The sequence below is a fragment of the Theobroma umbraticum genome, unplaced genomic scaffold (genome assembly GCF_002168275.2).
Source record: "Theobroma umbraticum cultivar Fairchild unplaced genomic scaffold, ASM216827v3 scaffold_56.0, whole genome shotgun sequence".
Lineage (NCBI taxonomy): Eukaryota > Viridiplantae > Streptophyta > Magnoliopsida > Malvales > Malvaceae > Theobroma > Theobroma umbraticum.
In genome coordinates, this window is record NW_018397256.1 from 9,404,180 (window position 1) to 9,420,786 (window position 16,607).

At 37.5% G+C, this 16,607-nt stretch overlaps 1 protein-coding gene across 1 annotated transcript; it reads left to right on the forward strand.

Moving 5' to 3' along the window:
• The first annotated feature begins 11,348 nt into the window (after window positions 1–11,348).
• On the forward strand, window positions 11,349–13,493 carry ADS1 (MATE efflux family protein). Its single transcript, XM_021421938.1, has one exon. It carries the CDS (start codon window positions 11,717–11,719, stop codon window positions 13,313–13,315), a length of 1,599 nt encoding a protein of 532 aa, XP_021277613.1. The 5' UTR covers window positions 11,349–11,716; the 3' UTR covers window positions 13,316–13,493.
• The last annotated feature ends 3,114 nt before the right edge of the window (window positions 13,494–16,607 follow it).

Genomic DNA, 16,607 nt, shown 5'->3' on the forward strand with positions numbered 1-16,607 from the left:
TGACTCAGCTTCTCATCAGCATTGATTTTTTATTGGCGAGTTTGGTGGGTTTAGCCATCAAATTTGACAGCACCGAAATGTTTTGGATGATGACATGTAATTAACTCTTGCTTGCTTTTACACAAATGATGGATCATTGAGCCACAATATTGCTATATAAGAAACTGTTGTAACAATGTAAGGATCGAAGACATATAGGCATGTTGCGCAGTCAATTACTCAAAATGAGTGTAAAACACATTTGTAAATCGATTGATTTTTAAGCTTTTCATTTTTCAACTAAGTAATATAGCCTACGAACAGAGAAAGGCAGAATAAGGGACTAGCCCGTTTCAGTTGAAGATCAGGTCCACGTGCATGGGATACCTGTCCCTACTTGGACGGTGGGATTTCCGTTCCTTCCTTGTTTTGTTTACTTGTCGGTGCTCAGATCAGATATGTTGATAAGCGCCATGTCCTGTCGCTGTTGGCCCCATGGTCCACATTTCAAAAACGATGGCGACTGCCTTATGGTAAGTGCCGAATTTGTCAAACTCTATTTTTGTTTGGAAGGTGTTCCTGATCTGTTCCAATGAGAATCATGGGATTGAATTTCGAAGACAAAACCTCTGCCCTTTATCCTGAATTTTGATTAAGCATATAAGATCACAGGTTTGTTATTAATTGACACTTGAGGATCACATTTATTCTGGCCAATTAGGTAAACTAAGAATGTTGAAAATAATTGATGGTCATTTCTATTAGCAAGAGAAGAAATCTCAAGTTCACAATATTCCTTAAAAATCCATTTTAGGGGAAAAACCAATCACTTTTTTTTCTTCATTACTTAGATAGGGAAATGGTATCGAAAATGAGCTTGAAAGAGACCATGGGCATTCCAAGCCAATCAGCTTAAGACAATGGATGCCTCCTGAGGCCCAGTCAAAACCATAAGCCCTTTAGTTTCATCTTAATCGTTTCGGCTTAGTCCTAGACAAGTGAACCGAAGATAAAATTTTGGGCCGAGGTTGGTTTTATAACAAAAGGTTGTGTGATACGAAGAGGGCAGAACCTTTACACTATATATCATATATCAACTAATAAATCAAATCCTTAAATATCATTATCATTAGTTATTATTATAGCTCTTATTGTCAAAAAAAAAAAGAGAATAACGGCATCCAAGGGATGAATCTTATCCATATAGCAAAGGCAAAAGAACTTAATAAGAATAAAATCTGTTCGTGTATAGAACTATTGTGGTCACGATCTCTGCAGATAAAATCAGATAAAAAATCAGTAAGGTACAAAAACTTAACCGGTTAGTTCTGCCCTTGATGGAACAACTGGAATCAGAAAATTCCCATACTGCGAATCAAAATTCTTATAATTTCCGGTGCAGCCATCTTGTTGTGCTTGAGCTACTGCAAAGTTTTTGGCGTGTTGGATTCTGAAATTGATACCACTTGTTTGTGGCCATGGAACCTGCACATCCAGTCACATTATAACTTACCAAGGTTTAAAATGCAGAAAAATGAAACTCCATGAAAATACAAGGGAAAAAGGCTTTACTGTCAAACTACTTGGCGATGTTGCATCTTTTGCTTTGTTCGAAGCAGGTGAAGAGACAGTCCTGTAATATGTTTAGTTTGGTCTCTCTGAATTATAGTAACTTACAAACATACAAAAAGAAGAATAAAACAACATAATTCAAACAAAATTGCAAGAATTTCAGTTTTCTTTTCCCTCTTACAGGCGCTCTGGCGCATTGGAGGAGAGGTTTGAAATTGAAGAGGGAATGGGTTTAGAGCTAAATCTTTTCACTATTTGGTAAGAAATTCCTACAATGTAATCTCCCTACCACTGATCTCAAGTGTAATTAAACATTCAAGTGCTCTTTAATCTCTGTGTCTATCCTACCCATGTCATAAAAATGGGGTAAAATAATGTTTCAGGGATTTCAGAAGATTAAAAGAAAAGGTATTATAAATCCAACATCATAAATGAATTTCCATCACTAAGACATAACTTAGCATTCCCTAATCCAAACACTGAGTTTACCATAAACTGCCAAATGATGCCTCACTCTACCTATTCATGGCCAAACCCTAGTCTGCCACTCCACACCTTTGAGTTTTACATTCTGATCTTACCTTTTGCACGCTTAAGCTTCAATCCTTCCCGAACAACACAATATCGAAAACTTAATTATAACTCCCACCCTTAATTAAAACCAAAATTTAATTTTTTAAGCAGACGACCTAAATAACTTTTGTTGCAGAACCTTATGCTTTTTAACCCAATTTCTAATCAGGCTAGCGTGATGCAATTAAGCATCAAGCAACCCAGATGACTATATACTGTAACAAAAAAAAAAAGAAAAGTAAAGCAAAACGAAAAACCAGATTGCCGTATAAAACCATTACCGGCGAGGCGGTGGCTTATGGACTTTCCTCCTTTTGGGTTCAGGTCCGTCAGGTTCCATTCTCGCTTTCGGCTTGAAAAATCTCAATTTTATTCAGAGAGTTGGTAAATAACCACGGGCAGCGCCATAATAAGAAAGTTGGACCTTCTATTCCAAAAAAACTTCTGGGTTTGAGACCCAAAACTACTAAGCTTGTAGGCTATGGTTACGTCCAATTGGTGTTCAACATCAAGGCCCATATCCGTTATTTCCATTACCTGTCAACAACTTGAGGATTCTCAATCTTTTGCTCCAAAATATTAGCGTGCCTAAATTTGTGAACAAAATATTGAAAAAAAGGGCATGATAAAATCATTTTTCTCGTTTGTTGGAGAGGAAATAGGCAAGGGAAAGCAACAGAGAGTGACATCATATGTCCTTTTTCACACCTGGAAAATCATATTAGTAATTATTATTTTAAAAGGACGTGTTATACGCCAGGTAAACTATAGGTTTAGAAACAGTTAACACGTGAAAAATATTAATGCATTTCATTTTCATACCAATGTCACATGCCTAGCTATGTCTTTTAAATTGCCGCATTGGGTTCATCTTAATTAATAATTGGAGCTCATATAGAAAGGAGATTGCCATGCAGCAAGGGAATTTAATACTAGTACAAAAATTTTGGATGAAAATGCCTCTCCTACTAAACACATAGTAACACCCTAATTGACATAGACACTTAAAATTCAACTTATGAAACAAACATGTCAATATTTGATACTAGTGTACTGATTGTCTATATTCAATTTAGTCAATTTGATTCTCATAGGCTAGCACGTGCCTCTATGGGAGAGGTTTTTCTTTGGTATATTTTCCCATCTATGCCAAAAAAGGCCCCTAAAGGGTTTAAAATTTTAATTGGGCTAGGTAAAAATTCATTTCTTAATTTCCTCATGTTGTATGGTTGGAATTATGCTCTTTCCTTCCCCTATCATGTTCTTCTTCTTCTTCTTTTTTTTTTGTTAATAATGTTACTATGTAAAGAAATGGAGATGCGAAGACTACTTAGTTATGCGGCCATTAATTAGTTGTAAATGCCTAGCTGCTTGTAGCTAGTTGTCAGTGCCTATCTATCATATTTTCCACACTTTTAAACTGGACCCTAGTGGAGCTAAGCCTAAACAGTCGCTGCTTCCTTTGTCCATATCTTTACCTTAGGGGATTGGCCGCGGGCGCCCAGGGCCGGTTTCCTGAAAGCATGTCCATGACTGCGAGAGGAGAAATAATTGTGTTGCTCAATGCTAAACATAGATTTACCATCATGAGATTCCTCATTTATTAACCTTTAAATCTGTCATTCCCAACCCCACCTTGGATTTTGTTACTTTTTAAATCAAAATTTAAACAGTCTTAAACCTCAAGGTAAGATATTGTAAACTTTTTTTTTTTTTGCTTTTTTTGAGGATATTGTAAACTAATACTATATATATGGATAAAAACCTTTGCTATTATGATGCCCCTCTTGCCCACCCCACCATCGACTTGTATATTTCATTTTCATTTTGCTTTGGGTTTTTCATTGATAATTAAAATTAAATCCATTCCACTCGGATGCAAGCATGCTTCGTTTGAACAAAGATGTACATGCATGGATACAAGTTTATTTCATCAACTTTTTCGATTGGTGTGTGTACAACTTATTTCTTCAAGTAAAAATTGATTAAAGCATAAATTCTTAGATATAAATGCATGACAAAACGGATAGTTTCAGATGATTAATAACAAATGCATATATGTAAAGATTGATCTTGTTTCTCTGAATTGTCATAATCTCCCAATTGTCAAAAAGAACTTTGACGAGAATAAAGGGATTAAATCACAAAGTGAGGCAGCATGACTTTGGCTTGACATATAGATATATTTTTGATTGTCCTTTTTTTGTTGTGGGGGGTAGTGACCTAATAATGGTGGGATCGATAGATTTAACGAAAAAATGATGGTTGTAAGGGACTCTTTTAGATTCCTGTAAATCCAAAAAACATCTATGATCTTCTCTTTTCATTCTCCAAGCAATCATGCCTTTCCAACATCGTTGGTGAAGTCAGTCGACCCCCCAAATCCTATCATATCTAATTCTCATCATTCCATGTGTTTTTGTAGATTAAAGACAAACCGTTTTCCCTGATGCAATTCTCTCATCTTTGTCAATGGAGATAATCTCTTTGTTTCATCCAAATGGTGGTAATTAATTGATGTTGTTGACTTGCACATTTTTATGTTTGACAGGAATATGAAGAATGTACGACAAAGACTAGTTTATAGCATAAGTATTGATTTGTATGGAGATTGCAAGCTGCTTTAAAGATGAAAAGATGTTATATTCTCCTTAATGGAAGGTTTGAGCTAGGGCCACCAATGACTGATGAGTGGGATTTGCAATATTCTCTAGAATCAAACACTTGAGGAAAATCTTTGCTCATCACTCTCCGATCACTTCTGCATCAATTAAGGAATCCAAAACATAAAAAAATGTGTTCACTTTGTGGAACAGATCCACATTCTGACTAGAATTCCTCGATCTCCAAGGGTCTAAATCTAATCAAAGCAACCTCATCGGCCATTCATTGGCCTTTTGTTTTCTTCCGATTGAATCTTGAAGAAACAATAAGTGGGTCAAACATTGTGGCTGAAGTGAAGGTCGTCGTCCAAGGTGTGATCTACTAGTAATTAAAATAACTTATTTAAGATCAAATCAATCAAAGCTGTATTTGATTTCATTTTGTTTTTTTTTTCTCTCACCATAATTAAATGGGAAACGGAAAATGGATTTTGGAGCCTTGTTGTTGGAAAATGCTGAATGAAGCTCAACATGAACATGGAGTGGCTCGTGGGGAAATAATACATATTTGAATAAGTAAAGAAAGGTCATCTATGCTGTGGACTTAGACAAGAATGTCTCACAAACCATGTGCAGAAATGCGCCCCACGTGGGATATGGCATGCGTGTGGGTCTCTTACAAGTTGGTCCTGATTGTGTTCTTTTTAATGACCCGTTTTTAGAAGGTACCAGCGCAATCAACAATACCCACGCAAAAGCTTGCAAGCAAGGGAGAAAATATGCCTTATAATGGAAGGATAGGATTTCAAGTCCCATACACAAAGGACATTCAAATAATAGGGAATTAAAATATGCCTTATAAAGCAAAACAACCGTACCTTCCTACTCTTAGGGGACTTACTATCTTTTCCATGATGCGTTTGAGATGTCTGCATGCAAAAGATGATAAATACAGGTTCTTTGCATTGGAACCTTTGATTGGAATTTGGAGGTGGAGATGAGCTGTGCGTGTGAGGCAAGTAGCTGGCCTTTGTAAAAGATCCCTTGATCAGCCCTTTGTCTGCTCTCATGCATCACGTGTCTATATTTCTTTACTGTTTCCTTCTCTGCTGTCCCTTTGACAGTTATACGGGTCACTGCTAATTTTCCATTTTGATAATCTGAATCTGGAATCCCCCTCAAAGGCTGATATAGCTGCTATAAAGTTTGGCTTTTGAGCACGATTCAGTGTGCATATATATAGTATACCCTTTTTTCTTAAGCATCCGTTGAATCCAGGTTCTTGAGTCTTGACAAGTTTTGCCTAATCCTGGAAACAATTATTCTCGGTGGCGTCAACATCCAATACTAAGTGCACTTGTACTAATGCAAAATGCGCTGTTAAAGCATTCGTCTTTTCCTATTGGAGTGTTTTGCTTAAATTGCTTCAAGCATTCGATCTGTAGCCGCAACTGCATATATGGGACCCACCTACTACCCCTCTGCAAATTTAGCTTCGGTAAATTATGACACTAATATCTGAATCAGATACTTATAAGCTTAAATTTAAGCTGATCATTACCTGCACATAATGAACCTAGCTAAAATTAGATGCAACTAAACCATTCCTGAAAATACCAAGGTAATACTAACAACTGATTGACAAGTAACCCTAAACTATAAATCTAATTAATAACAATAATAAAAAAAAGGGTGATGCTACTCCTCCATGTTATTACCTGCCACTGCCATGCATATATTGAGGTAGGGTTGCCTAGATAGTGCAGAAGATTAAAAAAAAAACCACTGTGCTGATCGACCATGTTGTGAGTCGTGCCATTAATTAGAAAAGAAAAAGAAACAAAACAACATCAGGCTCGGGTTTTTGTACGTGAGTCGTAATGCGCTGCGGTCGGCTTTATGCTCATGCCTTTTTAGGTTGTGCTTGAGCAAAGCTTTTTGCCAAAAGGGGTTAGAAGGCTAAAAGCAAACGCGATATGTAAAGGGAAAGGGAAGAGACGACGTAAAAAAGCGTCTGGCTCTTACACATCTGGGGGTGCTGCCACGCGTCAAATTCTCACAATTTTAAGTACTCTTTTCATTGTAAATTTTTTTTAAACAAAATTACTCCTCCAATTTTATTTTTTTATATTTACGTTTCATTTTTTTAATTAGAAAGTATTGAATATTTATATTATAAACAAATTTTAATTTTAGTTTTAATATAGACTATATAAAATTAAAAATCTTACTTTAATTGGTAAAAACTGAAAAAAATAAAAATTAAAGACGAAGAAAGTATTAAAATTTTATTCCATTTATTGAGAGGGTTGTTGGGCGATATTTGATATTCCAAAGTGAAGTTCACTACGGCCAACATGTCAAGTGATTATTAGCATCTCATGGTCATCCTAAGAGAAAGTCAGTTTAAAATATTTCCAAGATATTTTTTTTATGTTATCTGCTAAATTATGTTGCAAATAATGCATAATGGGCCCCAGGCACACAACAGATGGGGGAGAAGGAAAGAATTTAGTGGAGTTCAATTTTTTATTATTCTTGTTTGATTTGATTATTCCTTCAATTTTATCCTTAAAGGGGTATACATAGAAGAGCATTATACATGCTTTTAATATTAATTAGTTGGAATAAGTTTCTCATCAGTGTAGTGTACCTATTTCCAACATTTAGAAGAAATTCCTCCCTGGAACCAATAACCATTCTAATTCAAACATTCTAGTTGAATTGGTAGAGTTTTCTTCTTTCTTTTTTTTTGTTTTTAATTAATTTATACGGTTAATCAGTAGTAGTTAGGCCTTGTTATCATCTTCCCTCTGGGCTTCTATGCTCGTTTTTGGGCAGACAAACCAAGCTACAATGGAACGTTAGGGAAAACGCGTTTCAACCAAAAGGTTTGGAAAATGTTGCATTTGTGGTAACTTGGATATGCCATTGTTAGTAGGATGAGTTAGAGAACCATTATTATCGATGGGCAGCCCCACTTTTCACTGTTCAAGGAACAAATAATTGACTCGTAACGATATGCATTAAATTGAGAAGCAATTCAGTACAGTGTTTTACACTTTGAAAACAGCAAAACGAGTCACGACTTTTTCTAGTTTGGCAATGGGAAGAAACTTTCGTAACCATCCTCCAGACCCCAGTTTTTGGACCAAACACAACCATTCGTAGTGGGACATACCATTACAAAAAGAATTCATACTTGATAAGGATTACAACCTGTTTTTAAATTCTTTCCCTTCTTTTTCTTTCAGTTCTTTTATTTTGGATGTATCATTAGAAACCCAAAAGAATTAAGAGATCTGAATCTTAAACGTGTAGTATTTAACTTCTTAGGGATACATATTTAATCATTTGACCAAATGTATATATTCATCATTTTCTTATGTGAAACGAGATGTTCAAATTTGAATACTTGAAAAACATTAATATGCTAAAGATTAAGTTTACTGTTATTAGACAACTTGGAATAGTAACTACAGCATAGAAAATTGCCAGGAAACCATGCAGCAGCCTTATTTTTGTGACTCATCAAATCACCGTGTGCATCCATGATCCATCAAATGACAATCTGATAACATGATATTAGCCCTAAACCCCATCACCCCAAGAAGATACCCCTACTGCGTTCAATGCGGGACCCGCCATTTTAACAACCAAAAACTGGGATGGAATATACCCTCTCAATCTCGAACTTTGAAGCTGTTCAACACCGCGGCAGCCTTCAATGCCCGTCTCTCTCAATCCCTTTTATGCCACACCTTCAAAGTTTATCATTAGCCAGCTGCTCTTTGACCGCCAATGATTTGTGGGAGACAATTCCTATAGGTGTAAATCTCCAACTCTAGTATATATTTCAAGATTTATGTTGACGATTTAACAAAACTTAATGGATTTCTTCATTAATTCTGAATTGTGAGACTAGAAAATAATTAATGACAAGTTGCTTGAATCTTGATATTTATGGAGGCATTGAAGAAGAGTCCTCGCCACTATATGTTGGTGGTATGTTAGAATAATTATAATTGGCAGAGGGGTAAAGGTCATACGTATACGTTAGGGAAGATATACATGAAGGAAGGGATGAGAAGGGATCGATGGTGTTTGGTGCATATATACCTTACCCATGTTGGGGAATGAAATGGTCCAAAATCAAGCTCTCAGGATGGAAAGAAAGGCCAAAAATCTTTTCAGGGGAAAGGGAGCCCACAAAAACTGCACAGCGCGCACAGAGAACACACAAAAGGCGCCCCCGTTATAGGAACACAAGAAGTGGTGCACGGAGCCAGGGACAGCCAGTGTCAGATAGAGGGGGCGGGGAGGTGGGGCAGCCAAATATGTGGGTCATATTCACTACAAGGTTGGCTGTAGCTCTCTTCTGTTTTTCTAGAACAAAACGACAACTACAGTCAATTATACCCAACTCAACATAGACAGGGAAAGAAAGAGAGTGAAGCAAGATTAAGGGATAGACGCGCAGATTAAGGGGGAGGGAAGTAAAAACTTGTGAAAAAAAAAATAAAGGGATGTATGTCTCCTTTCTTCCATCTGTTTGGGAAAACCCCGGCGATCCTGACTACTGCCTGCCTCTTAGTCCTCCGTTGATCACGTACTTATCGAGCTGCTTTTTTGACCCCCCTCTCCTTTTTCCCTCGCATGTGAAAATCTGGTTTTACTTGTTATCACCATCATTATTCCAAATCCCATGCATTAATTAAAAACGTGACCGAGGAGAAAAAAGAGAGGTTTCCCCCCTGACTCACTCCCAACATGATCATTACCTTGATACTAACTCCTACTTCTACCAGAAAGATAAGTTCTAGCTAGGTATATTTTTTTAAGTTTAAACTAGCTAAGAGTGGGAAGGGTGACGAGAAATGACGTGGTGGGGGAAAGGCCAGCAACAGCATTTTTGGCAGTAAAATCCCACTTTAGTTTAGGGATGTTTTAGCTGACGCAAAAGCGGTCCTTGACCGGCTTTGATGCGGGGTCCAAAATTTTGGCAGAGAGATTTCAGTAGTCCAATCAGATAAACGCAACTCTAACAATTACCAGGTCCCCCTGGTTTCACTTCTTCGTCTTCTTCGTCTTCGTCTTCGTCCCCTCTCACAGCCTAGTCTGCCCCTTCTGGCCTCTGCTCCACGGCCCTCTAAAAGGACTGCCAGAGGGAAAAAGAGGATCCTAATAGGCAAAACAAAAGCAAGTTTTTAACTGCACGTGTGACCTGTGACGTGTCATTACCATCTCTGTCGGTTTATTGTGCTTAGTTTTTTTTTTTTCCATCACTAATCAGTTCTTTCCATTTTACTCACCTTTTATTTCTTTCAATTTCATGTTCCTTGTTGAAACGGAATTGCCTTATAAACAAAAACGACCATTTGTTTTAAGCAATGAGTGGTTAGTAGAATCATCTTGCAATGCTTTTTATCTGTCCAAGTGAAGTACTCATGCTTTTCTTTTAAAACGGTTTTCTACAAATATTTAAATGCTGAACCCGGTTTAAAAGTCAAAGTCCCATAAATGGATTCAATTAATTCAATTTAAAAAGCTATCAAATTCAATTCAAGATGTGAAGCAATTAAGCAAACACCCGCTGTACACACTGAAAAAGGGTGCATGCATTTAAATTTATCTAATGTTTCAAACAAAAAAAAAAAAGAAACTCGTGGATTCAAGAATGATCATTAACCGAAATAATTAATACTCTAATTAACTTTGTTTCGGTCATCATCTTCATAACTTATCATAAAGCTACATAGGAAATACAAATATTAAAATTAATTTTAATAAATGCAATGTGTAGAATAAACATGTTTCAAGGAAAAAATTTATTTTAATCAAAGTTATCAGAACACAGTGATAAACGCAAAAAATAAAAAATTATTTATTTATAAATTTTATAAAACGTTAATTTGAGTAGATAAATTAAGGATGACTTACTAAAAAACGTATATCCCAGTGTAACAATCAAAATTTAATTAGGCACTAATACAAGGAGACGCTAAATAGGCCGTAAAAAGATGTCACTAACTATGGCAACCCACTTGCAGTCCACTTGCTTTACAAGAAAAATAATCCAAAGGAGCACTTGCATTTGTTTTTCAGATTCAAATGCTTCAATGAAAGCTAATGATTTTTCAAATAAATACCAGTAAATAATAGTAGTAGAGATTAGAACCTCCCTGGTATTTAGCAGTGGGGACGTTCCCAATCCCTTTCCGGGAGATGCCAAAAACATTCATAGGAAAGGAGCCCAACACAGTATTTTCACTGCTAGGAGGGTCCAGTTACTGGATCAGAATTAACACGTAGGGTAAATAAGAGGAGTAAAATGCTGTAGTAATAATTTACGTATCATCTTTCTATGTGTAGCGGACGCAGGGTGCAGCAGAGAGAAGGGAAGGGAAGGGAAGGGAAGAAAACAGAAAAGCAGAGCATTGGTGAGCTGCCGGAGGAGGTGGACACGAAATCAAAAATCACCAAGAACAATCTCTCGTAAAAACACCATTTCACTTATCGGAAATTGAACCAATCTGACAACCCCTGACGTCTCTTTCTTTAAACCACATAAAGTAACAAAATTATCACTTACGCCCTTTGAATAAAAATAAATCACAGTACATGGATCTAATATCACCCCCATTCAATTATGTATATACTGCTTACTGCATACATAACATATTGTTAAGGAGGGGAAAAAAAATAGAAAATAAAAAAATGAATTCAAAAAGTACAACCCCACCTCAACTCCTCTATTAATATATCCATCTCAGCTGAAAATCAGACCATTCTATCAATCCTTGAAGGGAAACCTTAGCATCCATACAAAGTTAGGGAGAGCACAGAGGGAAAAAGGAGTGCTCTTTATGAGAGTATCTCAAGAGAGTTGAAACAAAAAACAACAAACAGGGTTTGCTTGTTCATTGTTTCTTCTTCTGTCTTCCTTTCTTCTTACCATCGTCGTCGTCGTCGTCGTCATCGCCATCATCATGTGCAACCAAAGCACCAGTGCTACCCTCCCCACCATATCTACTTCAACTGAGAAATCATCTCACACCCACCTCTATTTCGATCTTCTTCCACTTCCCAACTCCCTGAAAGACCCTGAAATGCATCAGAAAGCACAAGAACCGGAATACTTATACCCTTCAATCTCAGAGATCATAACAGAAGCTAAATCACTCTTCAATCTAGCCTTTCCCATAGCCCTAACCGGTCTCATTCTCTATTCTCGTTCCATCATTTCCATGCTCTTCCTTGGCCATCTTGGCGATATTCAACTGGCCGCTGGCTCATTAGCTATAGCCTTTGCTAACATCACGGGCTACTCAGTTCTCTCTGGTCTTGCTTTAGGTATGGAACCTCTCTGTTCCCAGGCCTTCGGTGCTCAAAGACCTAAACTTTTATCTTTAACCCTCCACCGCTACGTTATTTTCCTCTTATTCACTTCCATATTAATTTCTTTTCTTTGGATAAACATGTTCAACATTTTAGTTTATCTTTATCAAGATCCTAACATCACCCGCATCGGCCAAACGTACTTACTCTTTTCCCTCCCTGACCTCTTCACCAACTCCTTCATTCACCCAATCCGCATTTACCTTCGCGCTCAAGGCATCACCCACCCGCTCACTTTTGCAACTCTCATCGCCACCATTCTCCATTTACCCATCAACCTCTTACTCGTCTCCCGTTTCAACTTCGGCGTCGCCGGCGTCGCCGCTTCCGCTTCTATCTCCAACTTCATCGTCCTCATGTCCTTAGTTGCTTACATTTGGGCCTCAGGCCTGCATGAGCCCACGTGGGAAAAGCCCAGTTTGGAGTGTTTAACTGGCTGGAAGCCGCTGCTCCAGCTAGCCGGGCCGAGTTGCGTTTCGGTTTGTCTGGAGTGGTGGTGGTATGAGATCATGATCGTTTTGTGTGGGCTTTTGGTGAACCCCAAGGCGCCGGTTGCTTCAATGGGGATTTTGATCCAAACGACGTCGTTGATATACGTTTTCCCTTCTTCTCTCGGTTTCGCGGTTTCGACTCGCGTTGGCAACGAAGTAGGGGCAAACCGTCCTTATAAAGCGAGATTATCCGCTGTGGTGGCGGTGTTCATATCAACCATGATGGGCCTATCAGCTTCGATGTTCGCGTCAGGAATGAGAGATAAATGGGCCCGAATGTTCACATCTGACTCCGAGATCCTACGGCTGACATCCATTGCCCTTCCCATCCTAGGGCTATGCGAGCTTGGGAACTGTCCTCAAACGGTGGGATGTGGGGTCCTCAGAGGGAGTGCACGTCCGTCCACCGCAGCTAATGTGAACCTTGGTGCATTCTACCTGGTGGGCATGCCCGTGGCCATTGGGCTCGGGTTCTATCTCGGAGTCGGGTTTTCAGGGCTTTGGTTGGGCCTACTTTCGGCCCAGGTGTGCTGTGCTGGGCTTATGTCGTATGTGGTGGGGTCCACTGACTGGGACCTACAAGCAAAGAGGGCCCAGATGCTGACGTGTGTAGATACAAGGCAACCGGATGATTGTGATAATAAACAGGGTGAGGAAGAACAGCCGTTGGTTTGTATTATGGTGACGCCGGCTGCTTAACTAACCCTAGATAATTAGTAGTAAAATTAGGGGTTGCAATGTAACCCCATTTTTCCTTTTATTTTTTTGTTTTCACTTTCTCATGAGCTTGGGGTTGTGAATTATTTATTTATTTTTAGTGAGGAGAGGTGGGTACTTAGTTGCGTAAAAAGATGAAAGAAAAGTTTTGTTTGTTCTAGTCTATTTTCTCTCTACTCTTTTTGTGTGGCTTACATTTCTTGACAATTTTCTCTGTCAATTTCGTTTGCCTTGGTCAAATATCGGATGCTGTAGTGTAACTCTAGTTTAACAAAAGGGTGCAGTGTTTGTTTTGAAGTTTGTTGGTAGGTTCGTATTTGAGGGGGGAAAAAACTAAAAGACAAAGTCACAAGTACTCTTCCAATTATATACGAAAGTGACAAATAGTAAAAACAGCTCGTGAATTAATAGAGGTAAATAAATGTCTCAAAGATTCAGACAAGATGATTTTTTGCCCTTTCTGAGTTTTGTTAAGCAGACTACAGACAATGCCCTTTAGAATCACCCAACAGGAGACACATGGTGGGTTTTAGCCAAGTTCTTTTCTTTTTTACCAGCAAGATGAGCGGCATGCGCTGATTGCCCAAAAAGCACACAAAAGGGGAACGCGTCGGTTTGAGTTCTGATCAGAAGCCACGTTGCTAACATCATATTTTGTTGACTCTCAGCAGCGAACAGTTTAGTTTCATGTTACATTTAATTTGGAGGCATTCCTAGCAGGTTGATCCCGAGCTACAGAGCTTGCCAGCATAAAGTGGGGCTAGTTTTTAGACCAAACAAAACCATGGTGGTGGCGGTGATGGAACGTTCATATATAGGCTGACCTCGTTTCAGCCCCGCCTTAATTATACGACTTTGTTTGAGGCATTGAGTCTTTTTAGTTTGTTGATATGCCATTCACTTGACATTTTCAATTCCTTTTGGGTGGGGGAAAGGGCGGTGGGTGGGGTGGGAAAGGAAAAAAAAAAAGCAATTATTTCCAAAAGTTCGAAAAGTTGAGCAATTTGTTAGTCATCGAAAAGATACAATCTTTAGACATCTTTGATATTTCAACTACTTAAAGATCTTTGGTTCATTCACCGACATAATATGTTAATTAGCTTACCTATAAAAAAAAAGATTAATTCAATTCTGATTGGTAAAATCATGATAGACTAGAATCTATGGTTATTATTTAATTAGAGCTAGTTTGACTCTATAACCAAACGTGTTATATGTGAAAAGAGGAATTTACTTTGTTTGATACAAAAAAAGAAAGAAAGCCTACTTGACGTGTGCTGCCATTGAAATCAAAATTCAAGATGGCAAAAAAAGCTTCAGCCTTCACGTTACGCACAACTTATAAGTATGATAACGAAAATTAAATCATTACTTTATTGATTGGGACAGTACTGTTTATATTATTGGGATTTATCTCCGAGGACTAATCGTATAGTTATGAACAACCTTTTTATCCAATTATCCTCACAGGAAAGGATTGGGAAACAATATTATCATTCATCCCTCAATTCGAAGGTCAGAAAAAATGCTATATATGAAAACACCTATTTACCCATATTCCAAATATCCCCATGCAATTATATCATCAAATCAAATTCATGTGATTATTAAATGCATGTCATAAATAGCTTGCAAAGGTCAAGTTGCAATCCACTTTATTGAATTTTCCTTTTTGAAAAGGGAAATACATTTATATATTGATAAATTCGTCATCAGGTAATTCAATTAGTTTCGGTCCCTATGAAATGGATAAAAGAAGGCCAGTCCAAAGATGAGAACAGCACTGCCCATGGCAGCTGTGGAAAGGAAAACAAAAGAGAGTCCTGTCTTGTTGTTAAAGTGGGCAGAGTAAAGCTGTTCTTTTTATTGATGCAGAGAGTGCACGAGGGGGGTATCAGCATTTCGCATCAGTCACTGCATGCTTCTTGTTTTCTTCATGTGTGTGCACCTTTATTTCTTCTGCTTTTGCCATGACAATGAGGAGCAGGAAATTCACCTCCCCTTCTACATGTAAAAAGAAGTTCATAATCAATATTTCATAATTCATATGGCTGATTTTGCATATCCCCAAACAAAGGGCAGGACGCTGCTGCTTTCTGGGGGTCCATCCCATCAAATCCATCAACTCAAATTCTTAATTGTCACATGCAAGTTCTATGGAAAGGATAACCCCTTTCCCCTATACGTACACTGGTATTTGTGGTGGGGAAGGACGGTACCGTCAGCCACTTAACTGTTCATCTTATGCATATTCAGCTCTAATCTGCCTTCATACGTAAGAGGAGTATTTTTATTTGCTCTACTCTCCTTATCTTAGTGGAAGGAGAAATTTACAACTTTGACACACTTATGCTCCATTTGATTCATATTTTTGGCTATTTGGTTTTTGTTTTTCTAATCAAATTTTGTGTTTTTTACTTATTACTCGTATATATTCAATGTGAAGGTCACATCACTAGGCAAAATAATCTACGGATTTATCCACCAAAAAACTAAATGTTTAATTAATTCATGAGAATAATGGCTTCATTATTGATATATATATTTTATAGTACTCCCTCCATTTTGTTGTCTTTTTCGTTTTTATGGTGGTAATACATATTTTATAAGGAAGTCAAACTTATTCTTTAAGCATATCATATAATTGAATTGTATTAATTGTGATGGACATTCCCACCCAAAGTCTTTAAACTTTGCTAACTGCATCATGTTTTTAGATCTTTTTATTTTTTAAAATTAAAGATATAAATATTAAAAAAATTACTAAATAGTGATGGCATTTTCAATAGTGAAATTTTAGTTGGGGGAAACCTCAAAATGGATATATATTCCGGATTTTTAAGATTAAACCCAAATATATATATATATAGAACACTCTCTTTTCCACAATCTTATAAAATTATAGTCATTTTCTTTCACCAATGTCTTTGAAGAAACAGTAAATGTATATTCAAAGTCGAATCCTGCCATTGAAGTAGTGGAAATGTCATTTCATTTTGTTGTGTCCATATATTGCTTTTGGGAGATATGGCGGAAGCGCATAGCGCATACTGTTCCTTCTACAATGTAGTGAGCTGAAATATCAGGCTTAGCTGGCCCAACCAAATATCTGCAATTGCCATCTCGAGTTAAAAAATGGACGATCCTCAAGATAAACCACAATCTTGCTGTCCAAATCAACAAGCAGAAAGGTAGCTGCATACTGCATTTGCAAGTTTTGCTTCAATAAATATTGTACTAACCTGAATAGGATTCTTTTTTGTGGTCCTAGCTC

Coding starts and splice junctions, on each gene's coding strand:
- ADS1 (XM_021421938.1), top strand. CDS start 11,717: ATGTGCAACCAAAGCACCAGTGCTACCCTCCCCACCATATCTACTTCA.